The sequence below is a fragment of the Myotis nattereri genome (genome assembly GCF_964212035.1).
Source record: "Myotis nattereri genome assembly, chromosome: 3".
Taxonomy (NCBI): Eukaryota; Metazoa; Chordata; class Mammalia; order Chiroptera; family Vespertilionidae; genus Myotis; species Myotis nattereri.
This window is the reverse complement of record NC_138077.1, coordinates 58608637-58633339: the sequence shown is the minus strand read 5'-3', so window position 1 is coordinate 58633339 and position 24703 is coordinate 58608637. Positions and strand designations below refer to the sequence as shown.

Below are 24703 nucleotides of genomic sequence, written 5' to 3'. Positions count from 1 at the left end.
CTTTTGGAGAGGGGTCCTGGGTCAGAGAAGTTGGACTGATTTGTGAGTGAAGAGAGTGGTTGGGAAGGAGAAAAGGTACAGTGAGGCTCAACAGAGAAACAACCATAAATCAGAAAGACAGAAGCCTAAGGCTAAGTCATCTCCAGGCCCAGAAGACACAATTGATCCCTGAGTAATAATGTAACGTTGACCACTAACTGGCAGAATTTCCAACTGTGTTTGGGTTCTCTGTTAGGTCATTTGCCCTATATCATTTGGCAAGTCACTGATATAACCCAGTGATCACTGCTAGAAGCTTTTACAGTAGGTGGCACCCTTACCTTACCATTCAGAGTTTAGCAAAGAAGGAGCAGGAGCCTCAAGGTTGCCTTGTAAGATAATTGCTCAATATAGTAAATCTCCTTTAAGGCCCCCTTTCATTATTGTTTCGGGTTCCCAGGTAGATTTTCCCACTTCCCTCCAATATGGGAACGTATTCTATATGGATACTGCATTTGTATACTTTCAAATGGTTCACAGAGTTCTACTGAGCAGAATGTAATAGGTGGTGATTCAAATTTGTGCCAGCTCTCACTGATGCCTAGAGTCCTCTTCCCTTCAAATTTAAGACCACTACCAACCCCCTTGATTATTTGTTCTCACTGGGCCATTCTGCACGCAGTCCAGTTTTGACAAGTGCATGTCATTGTTATTTGTCCTACTTTCTCTTGAAAGAGAAACCCATGGATCAGATCAATTCAACTTCTCCTACCACCCCTCAACGAACAACTTGAATGAAACTACTCTTCTCTCTCTCACCAACCCACCTCACTTTCCCCCTTAATAAAGTCTAAACAATGGAGCTTTACTTAGAATCCGCCTGAACTTCCTCTCCAAGGTGGCAGCTAACTTCATATTAACTAAGAAACAGCATTTCCCCCCAGCCCTGCACTTCTTACTCACCACTAATTTCTTGGCCAAGTCTCAATTCCATGACTCAGAGTAGGTCCTACAAAAACCCTATAATCAATCACATTTTAAAAAAGCTTTATTTTTTAATTACAGTTTACATTCAATATTATTTTATATTAGTTTCAGGTTAGACAATCAGATACTTTACAAAGTGTCCCCCTGATATTTCAAGTACTTAGCACCATACATAATTATTACAATATATAATCAATCACACAAAATCCCTTCCACAAACTCCAAATGTCCTTGGGGAGGAAAGCCTTTCTCTGAACTCTCCCAGCCTGTCCTCCAGGGGTTTAAAAAACTGCCAGAGCAATGCATCCTGGAAAGAGCAAGTTTATGGTAATTGAGGTTTCCCCAATACTCCAAAAAGCACATTCTCACCTTCCCATCTATGATTCATTTTCAGTATTTCATTCATGTGCCTTAAATGGTCTTTGACTACCACAATCCCAAACAGCCATCGCATTTGCTCAGTTCTCTTTCTGATCCCTGAAAGAGCTTAGAGAGGTCACTGAGATTAGAAGCCTTGGTTGGCTATTTATGTCATTTCCAAACTGTACTATATCCTTGGGAGAGCTGGCCATGAAATATGCAGTCATAAGGGAAGCTCTATTCAGGCTAAGGAATAAGGGGATGGGGAGGAAAAGGGAGAGTTTTTGGTGATGGTGTAGAAGTAATGGAGCCTGTGACAGCTGCAGTGAATTAGTGTTCAGGTTATAGGAAGGTAACAGATGGGCGAATGAGTTGTCCAACTGCTAGTTGTCCCTGTTCTAGGATTTAAATTCACAGACCCATAGTGCTGGATAGATCATTAGAACATTTGGTTCACACCTTCATTAAACAGATTAAAAAAACTTAGCCTCATAGCAGTTGTAGTTTACACAAGGCCACACAGATTTAGTTAGCAGTAGAGTGAGAACAAAAGTCCCATCCTCCAGATGCCAACACGTATGCAACTGTTCCAGAATTTAACATCTAGTTCCTCAATCTCATTACTGATAAGGTAGCATCTGGTATTATATAAAGAAAAATGGAGTTGTTGCTGTTGTTCTTCCCTCTTGTTTCTCCTTCCCCAATAGCCACCTTTCTTTTTTTAGGTGCTGCTTCCATGAAGAGTCAGGCATATTTCAACAAAACTGGAGACCTTCCATGTTACTTTACAAACCCTCAAAACATAAGCCTGGATGAGCTGGTAGTATTTTGGCAGGACCAGGATAAGTTGGTTCTTTATGAACTACTCAAAGGCAAAGAGAATCCTCAAAGTGTTGATGCCAACTACAAGGACCGCACAAGCTTGGACCAGGATAACTGGACCCTGCGACTCCACAATATTCAGATCAAGGACAAGGGATTGTATCAATGTTTCATCTATCATCGAAAAAGCCTCCAAGGAATGATCATCCACCAAAATGATATCGACCTATCAGTGCTTGGTATGTTGTCAATGGCATGTCCTAACCCCTGGCCTTCTAGATGAGACTGCAGTGATCAGGGAAACACTGGTAGGGGGCAGGGGTGACCTATAGAGAGAAGGCAGAGGACAGTCATTTCTGGGAAGTCCACTTGAAGGTAATGCAGGGTTTGGGAGTAGGGAACTAGAAGTCCTTTGTACTTTTTATAGTTTGCTTCTGAAAGATCAGTAAGAATCCGCTTTGGGGACAGAATAGAGCTAACTAAACAAAGGTAATGTGGCTAAGTAAAAACCATGGGTAATTTTTCCATTACTAAGTTTATATATCACATAGGCCTCAAATCTCTTTTACATTTATTTTCTCCCTTGGTCCAAGATTTCTCACCCCCTGAATCTTTGCCTGGAGCTCCTAGTGAGGGTGACAGCTAAGTAATTTGGGTTTTCCCTTCAACATTCCAGAGGTTGTTTTCTGCCCAACCATGAGCTTGGTAGACAGAAGGGAAATAACCCAATGCACAGAGTCTAAAAACTAGTAAACCAGCTCCTTTGTTCCTCCAGGCCTTGAAAAACCTGTCAATATAGATTTTAAAAAATTATAATACCATAAAATGCATTGTTTTTAATTTTTAAAAATATATTATTATTGATTTCAGAGAGGAAAGAAGAGGGAGGGAGAGATAGAAACGTCAATGATGCTAGAATCATTGATTGGCTGCCTCCAGTACGACCCACACTGGGGATCGAGCCTGCAACCAGGGCATGTGTCCCAACTGGATATGGAACCATGACCTCCTGGTTCATAGGTTGATGCTCAATCACTGAGCCATGCTGGTCAGGCGTAGACACAGATTAATTTTTTACAAAACTGAAAAAGGCAGATTAACAACAATTCTGAAACCAGAATAAAGCAGAATTAAAAATAGAATTAGAATGGGAAGTTGCTCCCTTTAAGTGTCACTCAACTAGGCTGTAGGGTTTTTTGGGACATGTAACCAAATGCTATAGCAATATTTTCAAAGTGTGGCCAGTTTCTATAGAGAAACATGGTGTGGTTTAGGTGGGACACAATCATTTTTTTAAAAAAAATTTTTTTAATGGTTTTATATTATTTTAATATGTACTAGAAAAACTAATAAAAACCTATCTTATAAAACCTATAACTTCATAGATATTGCTAATAAGGCTACAGTAGGTAGTACCATGGCATTCCACCTTTGATAAACCACATAAAGTTACAAGCCGAATGCTTAAGTAGTGTGTTGATATAGCAGAACTTGTAGTATGGCATGCAAATCACTGAAGTTTCAGAGACAACATGCTAACGTATACATTAGTATGTAGAACCTGAAAATGACCTCATAACTCTGGAAAGAGAGTGAGCTATTTTTCTGGCAGAAGGAATAGGTGCCAGCAATCCTCAACAGCCATAAAAATCTGAACGGTAAACAAGGCAAGAGAAGCTCTGTGTTTATTAACAACATATATTTTTTCCTAAAAATGGCTGGGTTTGCCCTTCATCTTAAAATATATGATGAAGATACTTTGACAGTCCTTCCCAAAACCAGTATTTTGAATATCTAAATCCAAAGTCCCCACCCACTCACTTCCCACCATCCTGTGTGGATTCCCGGAAGATAGGGCCCAGAGCACACCAGCACCCAGAACTCTGTTGGTTCCTTGTGGAACTTTAGCCTCAGTCCCATTCTGTTCTCTTGGTCTGGTGACCTGAAATATATTCCATGGGACACTTAGGTCCTAAAGTCAGACTACTTCTCCTTCCAAAGACTTTGTTCCTTAGAGAAGTAGCCTCATTATAAAGGTTTTATTTTTGTTAATCCTCACCTAAGGATATTTTCCCATTGATTTTTAGAGAAAGAGGAAGGGAGGGAGGGAGACGAAGAGAGAGAAACATCGATGTGAGAGTAACACATCAATTGGTTGCCTCCTGCACGCACCCAAACATGGGCTGGGGATCGAGCCTGCAACCAAGGTACATGCCCTTGACCAGAATCGAACTCAATGGATGGGCCGACACTCTATCCACTGAGCCAAACCAGTTAGGGCTCACTATAAATTTCTGATGATTTAAATTTAGCCCTCCTATCACTCAGACAGCATCCCCTTGATTTGGGTAAACAGAAAGTAACCATGGTCCCAAACTTCATTCTTAAAAATTAAATATGGGACATGTAACCAAATGCTATAGCGATGAGACTGTAGATGAGACTCAGCAACTGATAACATTGCTCTGGATTTCTAGGAAAGGCAACATTTCTAACCTAAGACTTACAAATATAAAAGATTATTCTTGCTTTACCTACCTCCCTTCACAAGGTTACTTTCAGAATTCAATGAAGGCCTTTATGTGGCTCTCACCATGGTCTGAGACCCATGCTTGAGGCACTCTGAGGCTCCCAGAAGAGTTCCCAGAGAGTTCCAAGAACAGGTACCTAGTCATTTGCTATTCTCTTCTAAATACTTTTAAATTTTGATCAATCTCTCTCTCTCTCTCTTTGTATCTCTATTCAGCTAACTTCAGTCAACCTGAAATAATGCTAATTTCTAATAGAACAGAAAATTCCTTCATAAATGTGACCTGTTCATCTGTACAAGGTTACCCAAAACCTACGAAGATGAATTTTCTGCTAAAAACCATGAATTCAACATCTGAGTATGATGCTGTCATGAAAATAATTCAAGATAATATCACAGGACTATACAATGTTTCTATCAGCTCGTCTTTACCGGTGTTTCCAGAAACAAATGTGAGCATCTTCTGTGTCCTGCAACCTGAGCCAACACAGACAGAGCTTTTCTCCCAACCTTACAATATAGGTAAGGCTTCTGCCCAAGACTATGTCTTTTACCAGGTCTTATACACAAATGCTATGACAGATCATCCAATGTCCCAGGAAACCTCCAACTGAGCCATTTTATATTGACAGAGGTGCTGCAGGGTCCAGGACACTATGAACCTACAGCCAACATTAGGAACCTATTCTGCACTCGAGGAAGCATGTTCTTAAGCCCTGAAACTAACCCAGTCTTTTGGGCTACCTTTGGGTAGACAATTCTGAAGTTTAGGTCAGAAAATGCAAGATTCCTCCAAGCTAGAATTCTTCCATTCATTAAAATACACACAAACCCACACCCACACCTCTCACCCCCAAAACACACACCAGGCATACATACATATAGCTCTTGTTGTGAATATAGAACCATTCTAGAAATTCTTGGTTGCAAGGATGAAAACTAAAAGGTATAAGATACACTCTCTGTCCTCAAAGACCTTCCAATAGAATTAGAACTTCATGATGTATACACACGAAAATCTGTATTTTAAAAAGATTGGATTGGAATCTAAATTATTCCATAGAAATAAGTTGTAAAATTAAAAACTAAAGTGACTATAATTAGTCTTATAGGCAATCAGATATAGGCAAGTTCTTGGGAGTCAGGGGAAGCCTTTTAAAAGGAGGTGGGAGCTTGTAACAAAACAAAAGAAAAAATTGGTGGTGAGGTGATGACAGGTGAGGACCACAATGGACTAGCAGTATCCAATGTGGGCACAAAAGGAAATGTACATATATGTCAAGGAAAGACTCAGAAGCAGAAATTCTTGTGGCATGTTGATAGTGCAGTATGGAGACCAGTCCAGCTGGAGGAAAGCATTGAGCCTAAGCAGTGTCCACTAATAGGAGCCTGACATTTTAAAGTCATGACTTTGCCCTTGAGGGAATGTATCCATATTTGAAACCCCACTTTTGAGGTGCAGTGACTGCAAGATTCTTTCCTGGAATAGAAGCACCCTTCTCCCACAGTCTCCATCACTGCTGGTTCTGATGTGGAACCCTCCCCCACCTATCTGCCTTCTGCTTGCCTTGGCCCCTTCTCCAACTCTGGCCCCATGCTTTGTCTTTTCCTAAGTCATCCTTCCAACTCCTAGCTCTACCCTCTGGCTTTGCTGCCTTCTTTATCCTGATGTCTTCTTGTTCAAGCATATCTTGGCCTATGGACATATTTTTATGTACAGCCTCTGGGGCCAGTTCCTAAAAGCCAACTTTACCGATGGGCCAATTCTCTCTCCTGGTATTGATTTCCTCCACTCAAGTACTTCCCCCTCTAAGAATCCAGTAAATGGTGAGGCCATCCAGCCTGTCCTGGTTGCTTCTACTGTAGCCTGATAGAGGCCTCTCCAAGCCATCCCTGAAGTTCAGCACCTTCTTGGAGCCCCTAACATCACCACACATGACATGCTCTGGGGCCCTCTACCATGGCTCCCACAGTCAACAAGTAAATAGGGCCTTGCCACCAAGATAGCCTCATCATGACTCACCTTTCTCTGCTTCTCAACTACTGCTGAAACCTTCCCAGCTACCACCATCTTCAGAAACTTTCAGCTCCAGCTGCCTCAAGAAGCTGGGGCTGGCCTCTCTGCGACCCCATTCTATGGCTTGATCAGAGATAGGTTAGACTGTGAGTCAAGGAATCTTTTGGGGTGTCAAAAGGTAGCAGTCTCCATGTTAACAAGTATTAACCTTCCCACCCCCACTTTACTGGGAATACCAAATAGGCTGAAGTGAGATGAACTGGGACAGACTCAAAAAGTATTGAATAAGACTTGCAATAACTCCTTAATGCCCCAGGATCAGGGCATGGGTCCACAAATTGCAGCTAAGCTAACAGGAGGTCCTGTTTTCCTGTAATTTAGGATTAACTACTGGAAGTGTTCTCATAAATGTTTATGAAATGGGCCCCTCCGTTCTCAGTTTTCCCCCTAAAGCCTCTTTTTCAACTCCCTGGAAACTTATGAGTCTCCACGGAAGGAAATAAGTCTTGGCCTCCCAGGAGCTGAATCTGACCCTGATACCTCAGGGCATGAAAAGACAGCAAAGTTTTTCTAGTGGGTGAGACATGCTGACAGCCCTGCTTGGGGAAATCTGCTGTGACCTCAGTGTAAAAGGCAAACAAACAAAAACAAAACTGGAGGTAGAATGCCTGTGAGGAGGTCATTGTATTTGTCCAGGTGAGAGGTGTCTGAAGCCTGATCTAGAGATGATAGTGGATGGAAGAATTATTATGAAGGAAACTTCAGGACCTGGGCCTGTCTACACAGGCAGCTGAGGATGCAGGCATCACACAGAGGACTGTACATTCAGAGCCTTGGCACAGGTACCTGACCCAGATTCCAAGGGCAAGGCCAACCCTCTTCCAGATCACAGTCACTGTCATCCCAGCCTCTGGGAAAGTAAGGGAGCTCAGTCCAGGTATTTGGTCAGAGGCACTGGCTTGGTTATTAGTTAACTGCTGAAGACCCTGGACTGGGACTTTCTAACACCTCATATTGTATAGTTCTGGCTTCTCTGGCAGTAGAGCCCTGGGGAAAAGCTGGCATATAAATAAGAGAACAGTGGCCATTATAAACCTTTTATAACCAATCTTCCTGGCTAATTAAAAATTTGTGGTCATTTTTAGATGCAAAGCCACCTCAGCCACCCCTGCCTGTCCCAGACAATGTCCTCCTGACTGCTCTACCTGTACTGCTGTTTGGTGTGTGTGCGATGGTAGTGTTCTTCATAACACTAAAGAAAAGGAAGAAGAAGTCTGGCCCCTATCATGAATGTGGTGAGTCAGTGCTTGTCCTCTCCGCAGAGTGAGACTTTGCAGGGACTTCCCCATCTGCTGCCTCCTGCAGCTCGTTGGTTGAGCCCAGACTGGCAGAAAGTCAACAAGAGGTTGGAAGACAAGGTTTCCCCTCATGATCTGGAATCCCTGTAGATGAGACTCAGCAACTAATAACATTGCTCTGGATTTCTAGGAAAGGCAACATTTCTAACCTAAGACTTACAAATATAAAAGATTATTCCTTGCTTTACCTACTTCCCTTGATAAGGTTACTTTCAGAATTCAATGAAGGAAAATGGTGAAAGCACTTATAGACCTGGTGATGTTCAAGCAGGGATGTTTGGTGGGAGAAGAGGAACATTAGATAACCATCAGATTTGCCTTCTCATCTCTAAAATAGGTCTCCTGAGCAGTTAGATGAATTGTTCCTCACTAACTTTAAAAAAGAATATGAACTTTTATTGATTACCAAGCATTACATATGCATTACTAAATATACTGGGGGAGGGGGGAGATAATCACCTATAGTTCCAGTAGTAAGAAAAATATTATTATGCTGATAGCATTTAGTCTATATCGTCCAGATACTTTTTATGTATGAATCTGTTCTTTTCCATAAGTGGGATACTATTATAAGGACTATTTCGTTTTACAAGTAGGATAATCTCACATGTTTTCTAACTTTTTTGTACTAAATGTACAAAAAATATTCAATGTCATTAAACATCATTCTACAGCATCACATTAAATAGCTGCGAGATATTCCATTATGTGGATATACCTTAATCTATTTAACCAACTCTATATCATTGGACACTTGGATCTTTTGCTATTGTAAATAGCACTGCATTCAGCAGCCTCCCACATATGTTGTAAAAGTGGCCTGTGTTTGTTTAGTGGGGAAAATGGTTCCTGACTTTAGAATAATCCCTATATATGGTTTGGGCTGGTTTGGATAAAGTTGTAAAATAAGGTTGGACTTCATCTCAGTAATTGCCTCTAGTAGAAGTTTGGTTGGTGTTAATAATTCAGGTAACCTTCTTACTCACTTATGGTAAAAAGAATAATGCTTCTGGTCAGCATCTTATTTAAAACTTCATTATATTGATTTTAAGATCCATGTAGAAAATAGATGGATGACATTAGCAGTTATTTATTTCATCCCTACTTTAAAACAGGAAATTTGGGAGTGATTATCTAATTTCCATAAATTGACACAAAGCATATGGCAGAGCAATTCAAGCTGCTAATGTAGGGAAAATTCAGTACAGAGGATCAGATGTATGGATTTACCATGCTTGCCCAGGTTTTGACTTTTCAAGGTTAGGGTTTTGAGCTTCTCTTTTTTCCAATCTCATTGCCTTTAGAATTGGCTAAATGTGCAGAAGCAACCTTCAGTTAGGGAAGAAGCTGTCTCCTAAATTTGCTTTCACATTGGAATAATTAGTTTACAAATGAAACAAAGAAGAAGGGATAGAGAAAAAGAAAGTAAGAATGTTTCTTCCTCCAAGAAGCAATCAGAAAAATTCAGGAGACTAGAGAAGGGAATTAAAGAGGAGGATGTGTGTATACACATGAGAGAAATTGGAAAGAGTTTTAAGAAGCTATATGTGTGCATATAAGATGGTCAAATTGAGCTATGCATGGTAAAAGTACTGATAGGAAAACGTTGTTTGGTCAGTCACTTATGCCAGTGAATCTGATAAAAGAGAAGAGCCTTGATAACACTGGAGGAAGGGAGATGTACTGAATAACTATGATGTGTAGATATGAGATGTTTGTAAATTTGGGTTCCATAACTTCAGCAATGTCTACATTTGCTTTGTGAATTCCTCTGGCATTAGCTGTGCGATAAACAGAATAATGCCCACAGTAAGGTGTCCACCTCACATGCCCCAGAATCTATAATGTTTTCTTCTACAGCAAAGAGGACTTTCATATGTGATTAGGACACTGACCTTAAAATAATGAAATTATCCTGGGTTATCCAGGTGGACCCAGTCTAATCACATGAGTCAGAGAACTTTTCCCAGCTTGGTTAGAAAGGTAAGAATGGAAGGAGAAGAGAACCAAAACTTAAGACAGACTCAACCCACCATTTCTGGCTTTGAAGATGGAGGAAGGGGCCATGAGCCAAGAAATGTAGGCAGCCTCTAGAAGCTGAGAATGGCCTTCACCTGAGAGCCAGCAAGGAAATGGAAATTTCAGTCGTACAACCACAAGGAACTAAATTCTGCCAACAGACAAACATGAAAGCAGTTGTGATCCCTTCAGAGAGGCACAAGTTTACTGATAATCTATAGGAATTTCTCCAAAAATGGAGCTTCCTCCTATTCCAAAACTAATCCTCTCCTCAGAGGAGAACAATCCTTAAATTAACTTGGCATCAAAAGTTCTTTCCAGTGTTCGTTCATAATTATACTGGGTTTTCCCCCTAAACCATACATATTTACCCTGTTTAACCTGTTAAATTTTTAAAAAGAGGAAATGGCATGGTTATTTTGCTGGTTTCCAATCTCTCTTCTCTTTTTATTTTGTATTTTTATCAAATAAGACAGGTAAGGCATGAGAAAATGTCATCTTGAATTACTGTCTTTTCCCAATCAAAAGCTACCTGTCAGCTTACCCACTCAGGAAAAAGACTTAAAAAACTCCTCCTGAAATTTTGCTTCCTTGTTTGGTTTTGTGTGACTGACATCTGTATATATATATTAGTGCCCTTGCAACCAACAGTTGTTTTTTTTCAACTTGCCTCCTTCCACCAAACCTGAGTCTTGGCTTTTCCAGGAATGCTTTCTTAAAGGGCAAGTGTTTTCTCCAAAATAAAACATTTCAACCACCATTTAAGCAGAAACCTTCACAGGGCTTAAAAATTGAAAGTTAGTGATATCATCACATCTGCCCTTCAAAATGCTAAATTTATAATCAAACCTAAAAGGTTAGAAATCTATCTTTATTATCTGCTTTTTCTTAAAATATAAGTGTGCGTGTGTGTGTTTAATGGTGATGATTTTTGTCATGGACATAAAAGGATAACTTAATTATTCTGGATTGGTCTACAGACATTTGAAATATTTCATTCAGCTATAAGCGCCATTATTTTCAAGAGGAACTTTGACAAATATAGAATCTAAACAGATTTATTTTGTTTGGAAACTAAGTCAAATAACACATAGCTCTGATGGTAGGGGGAGCCCTGATATCAAAACTAGAAAAAAATTACAAGAAAATAAAACTACACATATCTCTTATGAACATAAATGTCAAAATACTTAACAACTAAAATCTAACAATATATTAAAAGTATGATACATCATGGTCAAATGGGGTTTATTTCAGGAACATAAGGTAGGTTTAACATACAAAAACCAAACACTAAAATTCACCATATCGACAACTGGAAAGAAAAACCATGTGATTATGTCATTGGATACAGATAAAACCTTTGGCCAAATTAATACCTATTTATGATTTTTAAAAAGCAAGAAAAAACCCTTATAAAAGTAGGAATAAGAAGGAACTTCCTAAACCTGAAAAGGACATCTACCAAAACCCTTCAGTTAACATCATATTTAATGACAAAAGACTGATTGCTTTGCCCCTAAGATCAAGAATAAAGCAAAATGTTCACTCTCACTATTTTTGCTCAACATTGTACTGGAGGTCCTAGCCAGTGCAACAAGTCTAGAAAAAGAAACAAAGGCATACATATTTAAAAAAGAAGAAGCAAAACTCTCTTTATTTGCAGATAATATGCTCATGTTTATAGAAAAGCCTAAGGAATCCATTAAAAACTATTAGAACTAATTGAGTGTAGCAAAGTCACAGGATATATGGTCAACACACAAAATCAATTGTATTTCTATATACTGACAACAAACAATTGGACACTGGACAAAATTTAAACACCATTTACAGTGACATCAAATAATATTAAAGGCTTGGGAATTAAATTTTAAGAACAAATTCAAGACCTGTATACTAAAAACTAAAAAATATAACCCACAAAAATTTAAGTGACCTATGTAAATGGAGAAATATGCCATGTTTATGGATCAAAAGACTAGATTTTAAGATACCAATTCTCCCCAAATTGATTTATGGTTTTAATGCAATACCAATCAAAATCCTTGCAGGCTGTTTGGTGGAAACTCAAAACCTGCTTCTAAAAGTCATGTGGAAATGCAAAAGACCTACAATTGCCAAAAGAATTCTGAAAAATAAGGAAACAGAGGACTTATACTACCTAATTTTAAGATTTACTATACAGTTATAGTAATCAAGACAGCATGATACTGGTGAAAGCACAGACACATCAGTCAATGGACCAAAATGGAACGTCCAAAAATAAATTCACATGGTCAACTTATTTGACAAATGTGTGAAAATGATTTCATGCAGAAAGGATAGTTTTTCAACAGATGGTGTTGGGCAATTAGATATCCACATGGAAAAATATGAACCTAGGCACACACAAAATTAACTTGAAGTGAACTACATATCTAAATATAAGAGCTAAAATTAAAAGACTTTTGAAAGAAAACATAGGAAAAAATCTTTGTGACCTTACCTTACCCAAATCTTAGACAGACACAATAAACACAAATTGATAAACTGAAATTCATCAAGATTAAAAGCTTTTATCCTTTGACTTTGTTAAAAAAATGAAAAGTCAAGCCACAGGCTGGGAGAAAATATTGCAAAAATGTATATTTGATAAAGGGCTTATATCCAGAATATATAATTATAGATTACTACTGGGTAATAAGAAAAAAAATTCACTTAACAAAAGGCAGGGAGCAAAACACTTGAACAGATACTTAATAGAAGAAGGTGTATAAATGGTCAATAAACATGGTCACACAGCCATAACACCATTAATCATTAGGGATATACACATTAAAGGCATAACAAGATACCATTACACACCCACTAACATGACAAAGATTAAAAGGACTAATAAATACCAAGTTTTGAAGAGGATGTGAAACAACTGAAATCCTGATGCACTGCTATACAGCCCTGCAATTCTAGATACTTACCCATCTATATAATAAAAGCTTAAGCGACCATTACGGCAGAACAACCTGAGCAACCAGTCGCTATGATGCGCACTGACCACCAGGGGCAGATGCTCAATGCAGGATTGCGAGAGGGATGTCTTACTGCCGGCTTAGGCCCGATACCTGGCAGTCAGACATCCCATGAGGGGTCTGGGACCGTGAGAGGGTGCAGGCCGGGCTGAGGGGAACACCCCCCCAAGTTCAGTCAGACATCCCACGAGGGGTCTGGGACCATGAGAGGGTGCAGGCTGGGCTGAGGGGACACCCCCCCCAAGTGCACAAATTTCATGCACCAGGCCTCTATTGAGAAATAAAAACCATGTCTTAGAGACCAAAAAAACAATACAGAAAATCAATGAAACCAAGAGCTGGTTCTTTGAAAGGATAAACAAGATTGACAAACCTCTAGCCAGACTCACCAAGAAGCAAAGAGAGAGGACCCAAATAAACAAAATCAGAAACGATAGAGGCGAAATAACAACAGACCCCACAGAAATACAAATGATTGTTAAAAAATACTATGGACAGCTCTACTCCAACAAACTAGACAACATGGAGGAAATGGACAAATTCCTAGAAAAATACAACATTCCAAAACTCAGTCAGGAAGAATCTAAAAATCTCAACAGGCCAATAACTATGGAAGAAATTGAAGCAGTCATCAAAAAGCTTCCAGCAAACAAAAGCCCAGGACCAGACGGCTTCACAGGGGAGTTTTACCAAACATTCAAGGAAGAACTAAAACCTATCCTCCTCAGGCTACTACAAAAAATTCAAGAGGAAGGAACACTTCCAAGCTCATTCTATGAAGCCAGCATCTCCCTAATACCAAAACCAGGTAAAGACAACACAATGAAAGAGAATTACAGGCCAATAATCCTCATGAACATAGACGCCAAAATCCTCAACAAAATCTTAGCAAATCGGATCCAGCAGTACATCAGAAAGATCATACACCATGACCAAGTAGGATTTATCCCAGGGATACAAGGATGGTACAATATCCGCAAATCAATAAACATGATACATCACATAAACAAATTGAAAGAAAAAAACCACATGGTCATATCAATTGATGCAGAAAAAGCATTTGACAAAATTCAACACCCATTTTTGATAAAAACTCTCAGCAAGGTGGGAATAGAAGGATCATACCTCAACATAATAAAAGCCATATATGACAGGCCCACAGCCAACATCATACTCAATGGACAAAAACTAACACCATTTCCCCTAAGAACAGGAACAAGACAGGGATGCCCCCTCTCACCACTCCTGTTCAACATAGTACTGGAAGTGTTAGCCATTGCAATTCGGCAAGAAGAAGAAATAAAAGGCATCCAAATTGGAAAAGCGGAAGTAAAACTGTCCCTATTTGCAGACGACATGATATTATACATACAAAACCCTAAAGACTCCATCAAAAAGCTACTAGACTTAATACATGAATTTGGCAATGTAGCAGGATACAAAATTAACCCCAAGAAATCTGAGGCATTTCTATACACCAATAGTGAACTTTCAGAAAGAGAGATTATAAAAACAACCCCGTTTACCATCGCACCAAAAAAATTAAGCTACCTAGAAATAAACTTAACTAAAGAGGTAAAAGACCTCTACTCAGAAAACTACAGGACGTTGAAAAAAGATATAGAGGAAGACATAAACAGATGGAAGAACATACCATGTTCATGGATTGGTAGAATCAACATCATTAAAATGTCCATACTACCCAAAGCAATCTATAAATTAAACGCACTTCCCATTAAAATACCAACGGCATACTTCAGAGATCTAGAACGAACTCTCCAAAAATTCATCTGGAATAAAAAAAGACCCCGAATAGCTGCAGCGATCCTGAGAAAGAACAAAGTAGGTGAGATCTCAATACCAGATATCAAGCTGTATTACAAAGCCACTGTTCTCAAAACTGCCTGGTACTGGCACAAGAATAGGCATATAGATCAATGGAATAGAATAGAGAGCCCAGAAATCGGCCCGAACCAATATGCTCAATTAATATTTGACAAAGGAGGCAAGAACATACAATGGAGCCAAGATAGTCTCTTCAATAAATGGTGTTGGGAAAATTGGTCGGATATATGCAAGAAAATGAAACTAGACCACCAACTTACACCATACACAAAAATAAACTCAAAATGGATAAAGGACTTAAATGTACGACAGGAAACCATAAAAATTCTAGAAGAATCCAAAGGCAACAAAATCTCAGACATATGCCAAAGCAATTTCTTCACTGATACAGCTCCTAGGGCACTTGAAACTAAAGAGAAAATGAACAAATGGGACTACATCAAAATAAAAAGCTTCTGCACAGCAAAAGAAACCATCAACAAAACAACGAGAAAACCCACTGTGTGGGAAAACATATTTGCCAATGTCATATCTGATAAGGGCCTAATCTCCAAAATTTATAGGGAACTCATACAACTTAACAAAAGGAAGATAAACAATCCAATAAAAAAATGGGCAAAGGACCTAAATAGACACCTTTCAAAAGAGGACTTTCAGAAAGCCAAGAGACATATGAAAACATGCTCAAAGTCACTAATCATCCGAGAGATGCAAATCAAAACAACAATGAGGTACCATCTCACACCTGTCAGACTGGCTATCATCAACAAATCAACAAACGACAAGTGCTGGAGAGGATGTGGAGAAAAAGGAACACTTGTGCACTGCTGGTGGGAATGCAGACTGGTGCAGCCACTATGGAAGACAGTATGGAGTTTCCTTAAAAAACTGAAAATGGAACTCCCATTTGACCCTGTGATCCCACTTCTAGGAATATATCCCAAGAAACCAGAAACACCAATCAGAAAGGATATATGCACCCCTATGTTCATAGCAGCACAATTCACCATAGCTAAGATCTGGAAACAGCCTAAGTGCCCATCAGTAGATGAATGGATTAGAAAACTGTGGTACATCTACACGATGGAATACTATGCTGCTGTAAAAAGGAAGGAACTCTTACCCTTTGCAACGTCATGGATGGAACTGGAGAGCATTATGCTAAGTGAAATAAGCCAGTCAATGAAGGAAAAATACCACATGATCTCACTCATTCATGAATAATAGAGACCATTATAAACTTTTGAACAATAATAGATACAGAGGCAGAGCTGCCTCAAACAGATTGTCAAACTGCAGCGGGAAGGCCGGGGAGGGTTGGGGGGCAGGAGGTAGGGGGGTAAGAGATCAACTAAAGGACTTGTATGCATGCATATAAGCATAACCAATGGACATAAGACACTGGGGGATAGGGGAGGCTAGGGGACTGTCTAGGGCGGGGGGATAAAATGGACACATATGTAATACCCTTTGTAATATTTTAAGCAATAAAAAATAAAAAAATTAAAATAAAATAAAATAAAATAAAGAGAAATAAAAACCATGTCTGCACAAATGTTTATAGCAGCCTATGGTACTGAAAACCTGGCATCCCAAATTGGTGAATGAATAAACTAATAGTGGTATAGTACTGGCAACATGCCACAACTCAGATGAATTTCAAAAGCATTATGTATGCTAAGTGAAAGACTCCACACATTATCTGATCCTACTTACATGAAATTAAGTGACACTCTTGTGACATTAAACAGATCAGTGGTTACCAGGGAACAGGGTGGGAGAAAAGGGCAGCTTTGGGGGCTTACATAAATGTTCTATATCTTGGTTATGGTGGTAATTGCATGACTGCATACATTTGTTAAACTCACCAAAATCTATATGAAAACTGATTGAATTTTATTGTATATTAATTATCCTATATAATAAAAGGCTAATATGCAAATCCACCGAACAGTGGAAAGACTGGTCACAATGATACGCACTGACCGCCAGGGGGCAGATGCTCGATGCAGGAGCTGCTCCCTGGTGGTCAGTGCACTCCCACAGGGGGAGTGCCACTCATCCAGAAGCCGGGCTCACAGCTGGCGAGCACAGCAGCAGTGGCGGGAGCCTCTCCCACCTCTGCTGCAGGTGGGAGCGAGGGGTAAGGAGCGAGGGGTCCCAGACTGCGAGAGCCCCAGACTGCAAGAGGGATGTCTGACTGCTGGCTTAGGCCCAATCCCCCAAGGGGTCCAGGACTGTGAGAGGGTGCAGGCCAAGCTGAGGGACACCACCTCCAATACACGTGCACCAGGCCTCTAGTATCTCAATAAAGCTGATTATTTCTCAACACACACATGCACTTTCACACACACAGACACACACACACATACCCGTATCTGTGTGCGCATGAACTGCCAATGATAGAAAATATTCAAAACCATCAGGGGAGCTGTTGAGAGAATTCCCGTGATCCCTAAATTCCTCAGTGGACACCCAGGTTAACAACCCCTGCTGTAAGGCTCTAAGTGGGACGATAGCACTGTCACAGAAGTCAACCTAGAGGACTTTACACTCCAAGTTGCATCAGTAGTAAGTCCATTCCAGTAGCAACTCAGGCTTTGGGAGATCTAGCCAGCTGGAGCCTTCTCACGTGAGTCCATCCATGCGGTTTTGTGTAGTTGGTAGTGCCCACTGGCTAACCCACTTCAGCATTAACATCTTCAAGATTTCCTTTTCCTCCTAAGTCTTTTTTTCAGAAAAGGATTGGAAATTCTTGTCTGATCACTAAATGATTGCTAAAACTAAATGTGTTCCCCACTAGTATTTTTATTTTAGCAAAGACTAGATTTGTAAGTGAAAATCCTATTTCCAACATTAGAACTTAAGGCACAGTGAGCAAGTAAAGGCATTTACTTTTTGGATGCAAGGAGCTCCTTCTCAGTCCCCTGAAATTGCATCAAGTAACCGTCTATTTCACATGTAAGGCTACAAGGATTTTTCTCCGAGTAGGACTTTGGAGCCTCTTCAAACTTTCCCCTTTTTAGGATGAAGGGGCAATACATTTTCTGAGATTGTTTTGCTCTCTTTCAGAAGTCATCAGAGTGGAAGGGGAAGAGAGTGAAGAGGCCAAGGAAAGGTGAGTCCAGACCCTATAACATTGTTGAAAGAGGTCTGATTCCCAGAGGGTCTGTTAATTGGATAGACTTACATCTGAGGCCTGCTGAGACTCCAACAAACATGAACTAATGGAGAGGGAAAGGAAAGCGAAACTAATAGGACCAGGAGGAAAATGTCCTAGTTGTAAATGGATGGCAGGGAGTCCAATGCACAATGCTCAGTCATGGCCAAGTAAACAATCAATACCAAAGGGGCCTGATGCGGGGAGCATGGGCTGCATCTTATTCACCACGGTAACCTCAGTACCTAGCACAGTGTCTGACTAGTGGCTTTCCTACATATGTGGAATGAATACATGAATAAACGAGGAATGATAATATGTTCCATTTAGCTTCTGTGTCTTTGAATCTGCTGTGCCTTCTGCTTGGCATATTCTTGTGCCACTTCTTCATCTCATTCTTCAGATCTTGATTCAAGCAGCACTTTCTTAAAAACCCATCCCAAACTAGATTATGTCAGCCCATTATAGTGTCATGTGGATACCTGTCCTTTTTCTTTATAAAGAAACAATATTTACATATTATTAAACTCTATAAATCTAGACTCTATAGAGAGCAGGGATCATATTAGTTAAACTAATGATTGTGCTGCTAGCAACCAGCACAGTGCCTGGCATATAGTAGGTGCTCAATACATATTTGTTGAAAGATTGAATGAATACATGAAGGGATGCATGAAGATTCCTGGTGATCAGTCCTTTCACCACATGGTATAATTAGATTGTCCATACCTCTGTCCCTCCTGAGGAACTGAGCTTGTCAAAAATATCAAGGCTCTGGCTGCATGGCTGTGGGCTCAAAGCAGCCTTCAGTGAAGAGCCTGGTCACAGAGACACAGCTAGGACCCAAGGGCACATGGGACCCAGAGTGCCCAGCACTTATATGGATATTCCAGCCACTGTGAGTCTAGGGATCCTGGATGGTGAGTCAGGGTCCTGAGATCTTGCCTGCCCTGTCTGACTTAGTTCAGAAATAGTCCAGAAGAGCCTACAGAGTGAAGGTGGCAGGGACTCAGCCTAAGGCAGGGACAGGCCCAGACAAAAATAAAGGGTAGCTATTGAAAACAGTGTGGGTGACACTTCACCTCTCTCTTCAATCGTTTGTTCTTCCTCATTGCTATTGCAATGTCCCCTATATTTGGCCCTGTCATTGAAATCTAGAAAAGGAAGTGGCTCCACTGTGAAATCTGACCTAATTCTTTTTTCTATTTCTCCAGAGTAGAAAACCGTGTACCTGAAAGATCTGATGAAGCCCAGTGTATTGTCAATATTTCAAAGACAGACTCAGGTGACAAAAGTGCTACACATTTTTAATTAAAGAGTAATGTCCATTTGACTATTTTTTATACCATGTGGGTGGTTTTTCTTTCTTCTTTCCCTTTTTAAATTAAATTTATTGGAATGACATTGATTATTAAATTATGTAGATTTCAAGTGTACATTCTATGATACATACGCTTTCCTTTTCAAGTTTCTGGCTGACTTTTTTTTGTCTCTCTAAACCTTCCCAGAAGGTGAGAAAATTTTACCATAAATAATAGTGGAGGCTCTAGGACTCCCTCTATACAAAATAGCCTCCTTATAATGCCAGCTCGGCTCCCTATGCCAGGAGCAGATTTTATCTGCTTCTTTTCAGAACACACTTGGATTGGATTGGATTGGATTGGACTGGATTGGATTGGATTGGATTGGATCCTAATGTTTAGGACTAATGCCTTCTGTGTCAGATGTGGCCTCTTTTCTTAATTTTACAAACTGTGCTTTCTGTAGAACTCCCACTACCTGGAATAGTGACTTTTATCTACTCTGAATTCTAAGGTAATGCCACAACCTATCTTGTATACCTATGACTGAACACCTACCTCTTCAGTCTGAGAGGGAGCTATGTATTTTATGGCTTTATAGTGTTAATATTAACATTTTGAAATATCAAAAATGTACTCTACTAATGTAATTATGTGCTTTGAGAAATGTCCACCCTCTGCCAAGGAGTTGTTGTTCTTCTGTCAGGGTCAGTAAGGAAAGCAGACAAACTCAAAATTTGGGAGACTAAGAGAGACGGAGATGGCAGCACTCTGGATCCTGGAGCCATTTCTATATGGGCTGTTGCTAACACTAAGGAAGATCCATGTGACCAACAAGTGATTGATAAGCCTTAGGAGAGAGCGCTGGATAAAACAGGACAGTGCCGTGCCTCGTGAACCCTACTTCTCTTCTTGAAAAAACTGACTGAGATCGTGGCCTGGGCAACTGTGCAAGAACCAACGGAGAGATCACAATACTCAAAAAAAAAGAGAGAGAGAGGGAAAAGAGAAAGATCTTGACCAACAGAGATGCACATGAATGTTCAGTCTGTCCAGTCCTTCGACAAGCTTTGGGGACAAACCACAGATGGACAGTTTGTCCAAATGGACTTAAAACAGACAGTAGTTTCCTAAGTGGTCAGTGAGGAGTTTTGATGATACCAGGTGGTTGTGATATTTTACCTGGCTGAAAGCAGAGCTTGGAGTAGAGAGCTATCATCTTGATCGTGGGATAAATGGAAGGAGACTTCGAACTTTTCCAACTAATGGCTGAGAGACAAAGAGCTGGAATAAAATTAGTTTGACCAGCATGCAAATCATCCAGAAGTCGACTTATCCCACAGTTGCCCTAAGAACATATTGGCCAGCCCAGAGCAGTGCTAGTGAACTTGTGTCTGAGGACTATGAGCATCATTTTCAACAATAAGAAAACTGGGTGCCAAGAGACAAATATACTAACCCAGTAGAAATAAGTCGAGAGACCCTGGCTCTAAAGCAACATCACTAAGAGATGGGGCAGCTTCGGTTCGAACCTAAAGAGGACTTTGGGGGGCTCACGCTATAGAAATATTTCTGTAGAGCCAGCCTAGAGGGTTATAGACAGCTGTGTTAGCCATGCTTGTCCTTGTAAAATTGCCATTTGTGTGCTCTATCCTGCTCCTGCCTTCTTTAGACTCTAAGCATCTTGCTTAGAGTTTTGTACAGAGAAATTTTCAATAAATTTTCATTAAGTTGATGTAAAAATTTATGTTTGGCTTCTATTTCCGGAGTACTACTCAGCACTTGTAGTCTGATGTTCCTCCCTCTGTCTTCCTAATATACTTCCTCTTGACGTCTCTGTGGTAGCCCCATTCTCCAGTCACCCAAGCTAGAAGCCTCTGACTCATCCCAAACCTTCTCCTCTTCCCTTTCCCCTAACCATTGTATGAGAAAGAGGAGCTAATATAATTCTATATGTTAATCTCAGTAATAACACATAAAAGATTAGTTAAGACAGGTTGTTTCTGAAGACAACTGGGGAATTTAGAGTGAAGGAAGGGATACTTGCTTTTCAGTTTATAAACTTTTATACAGTATAATTTTAAAATTATGTGCTTGTATAGTCACTAAACAAAGGCTAATGTAAAAGTATTTCTAACAACACATTACTATAAAATAAATTCATATAACTGTACTATATGTTTGAAAGTTGCTAAGAGAGTAGATCTCAAAAATTCTCATCAGAAGAAAAAATAATTTGTAACCATGCATGGTGATAGATGTTAATTAAACTTATTGTGGTAACCATTTCACAGTATATAAATAAATCAAGTCATTATGTTGTAATCCTAAAACTAATACATTATATGTCAATTATATCTCAATTAAAAATAAGTAAATAAATGTAGGGAAATTCTGGGGGAAAACTGTCTAGGCTCTGTGAGAGCAGGGATGTGATCTGACCTCTTCACCAACAAATCCCAGGAAACTAAGGCAGAACCTCAAGACTATTTGTTTAGCTATTGAATGAAACATTAATACTTATTCATTCAATATTAATATCTGGTTTAAAAAATCCCTCCTTTGTATATTAAATTATCTAGACCTCTGAGTTCCAAGTCTGCGGAAAAGAAAGCCAGCTAAGGTTAAAAGAGGTTCACCTTGTAACAGGGACTCCTCTAAACTTTTAAATGTATTATCCCACTTAATCCTCATAATGACCCTGTGATATCAGTATTGGGATATGATGCCTGTTTTGCTGATAAGGAAACTTAGGCACAGAGTAGTCAACGCAATTTATCCTAGGTCTCCAACTTAGTAAGTGGCAGAGTTGGGGAAACTTTTTAAAAGCATTATCCCCACCCCTCATTCCTTTCTTTCCCAGCCCCATGTTTTCTGGCCATAGAAGAGACAGCAGGTGAGTGCTTACACCACATCTTTTGTTACACTAGCTCAGTCACCCAAAATAGTGCCTGCAGAGGACCCGCCACTGATTTTTCCAGAAGTCATTCATCACCTCATAAGGCATATGATGTGGCCAGTGAAAATGAGTTTTTGGGCAGGGGGGAAGTGAACTATAATTGTTGCCTCCCCCTCCACCCCTGCCACTTACTATTCTTTTGCAATTCACCCTCCTCCCTCCACCCTTCTGAAGTCAGTTTCATCCACTCAGCGCCTTCACGTGTTAACCCAAGCTAGAAAGCACAGTCACCTCTGACTACTGCCCTCCGACCTTTCCCTCAACACCCACTGCCACCTCCACTGTATTGCCACATTTGGTCATAACCAGGCCAGGCAAAGTCCCTCCAGCTTCAGCATCCACTCCTTTTCTCAGCCGGGCTCTTATTTCCAAGAACTGACAATCAAAACCAAAATGACCCCAGTCTACTCTCTCTCTTACCCTGCATTTCGTCCAAAACATCAAAAGACACAAGGCAGCGGGAGGGAGAAGTAAGAGATCAACCAAAGGGCTTGTATACATGCATGTAAGCATAACCAATAGACACAGACACTATGGGGGTGGGGGCATGTTCTGGGAGGGGAGAGTGGATGGGGAGAGGTCAATGGGGGGAAAAGGAGACATATGTAATACTATATGTAATACTTTAACCAATAATAAATAAATAAATAAATTTTTAAAAAGGGAACAAGGAGGTAAATAGAGAAAAGAAGATCTCTCCCACATTCTTTTTTTTCCCCCTAACCACACAGAGGCGAGTTTAATCTCCAGCTTCTTATGTATCCTTCCATAGATACACTATGTATATACATATATACATATATATAGTGTGTATGAGTCTATGTGCATATATACATATATACACACACATATATGTGTATATATTTATTTTATTTATATGTGTTCCATATGTTTCATATACATATATATATATATATATATATTTCATTCAGGTTTGGTTTTATTCTACACCTAAGCAACATAAACATAAGGCCCTTGTTAAGATGATTACAAATATACTTCTTTATTGTATCAATTTTCAGTCTCATCCATATACCAGCATTCTTGTGGAACTTATAATAAAACTGAGGTTCCATTGGCTTTCATCATCGCCACCTGTGTACTCCAGGAGGAAAAATACAAACATATTCAAAGTCTTGCACTGTCCTTAGACACAAATTTTTGAATGTGCTCCAATCATAACAAGTTATATCCTAGGTCTAGTGAATAAGTCATTCTGAACTGGATCTCCCATTACCTGCATCTCATATATTTGTCTTTCTTGACTTACTTCCTCACTTCAGTTGTACATATCCACCAGTAGCTTTTTGAGAAAGGATATGTGAGAAGTAAATTTAATGAGATTTTTGTGTATCTGAAAATATCTTTATCCTACTCTCCTACTTAATTGATCATTTGTCTTGATATAGAATTTGGAGTTAGAAATTCTTTTCATTGTCTCCAGCTTCCAGTCTTGCTCTAGAAATATCTATAGATATTCTGGCTCCTTATCTTTTTATATGGAAGCTTTTAGGATCTTCTGTCTATCTCATTGTTCTTCAATTTTGTAATGAAATGCCTATTTGACCACTGTGGTTAGCACTGAGGTGGTACTTTCTATCTGAAAACATACATCCTTTACTCTAGGGAAATTTCTTGAATTGTTTCATTGATTTTTTCCCCCCCTCTCTATTTCTCTAATCTGTCATTCTAGGATATTGAATTTTAGTGTTGGGTCTCCTAGGCCCATGGTTGGCAAACTGTGGCTCATGAGCCACATGCAGCTCTTTGGCCCCTTGAGTGTGGCTCTTTCTAAGCCTTAGAAGTACCCTAATTAGGTTAATAACAATGTACCTACCTATATAGTTTAAGTTTAAAAAAGTTGGCTCTCAAAAGAAATTTCAATCGTTGTACTGTTGATATTTGGCTCTGTTGACTAATGAGTTTGCCGACCACTGTCCTAGGCTGACCTTTCTATTTTCTTATCTTTCTGTCCTCTTCCATCTTTTTGTCTTTTGCTCTGTTTCTTAAAGATTTCCATAACTTTATCTTCCAAACTTCCTGTTGTATTTTCAAATTTCTGCTATCAAATATTCATTTCCAAGAGCTCCTTTTTGTTCTCTCAATATTTCTTTCTCTAAGGAGCCTGTCCTTAATTGTTTCAGTATCATTTCTTAACTCTCTGAAGATATCGGTAGGTTTTTAAGTGTTATTTTTTCCTGTATTGTCTCTGTATCCTCCAAGATTTTTCTTCCTGTTTGTTTACCTTGGTCTGTAGCAGTAGTTTTCAACCGTGGCTGCACATTAGAATCACCTGGGAATCTTTTTAAAATCCTGATTTCTGGGCCTCATCCTCCAGAAATTCTGTTTCTTTGT

The 24703-nt window shown here is 39.6% G+C and overlaps 1 protein-coding gene across 3 annotated transcripts in view; it reads left to right on the top strand.

Moving 5' to 3' along the window:
- Positions 1 to 24703, top strand: part of CD86 (CD86 molecule) — a 90403-nt gene that overhangs the window by 45841 nt on the left and 19859 nt on the right. Inside the window, exons 3-9 of one of the 3 annotated variants that reach the window (XM_081087660.1) lie at positions 2052 to 2387; positions 4895 to 5200; positions 7841 to 7990; positions 18001 to 18046; positions 19303 to 19373; positions 19856 to 19903; positions 20096 to 21127. In XM_081087660.1, the coding sequence (XP_080943786.1) occupies positions 2052 to 2387; positions 4895 to 5200; positions 7841 to 7990; positions 18001 to 18046; positions 19303 to 19373; positions 19856 to 19902 (956 nt within the window). In that variant the 3' untranslated portion in view covers position 19903; positions 20096 to 21127. Of the gene's footprint in view, positions 1 to 2051; positions 2388 to 4894; positions 5201 to 7840; positions 7991 to 18000; positions 18047 to 19302; positions 19535 to 19855; positions 19904 to 20095; positions 21128 to 24703 lie in introns of those variants that run through there. The other 2 variants (XM_081087662.1, XM_081087661.1) reach the window with 2 other exon arrangements.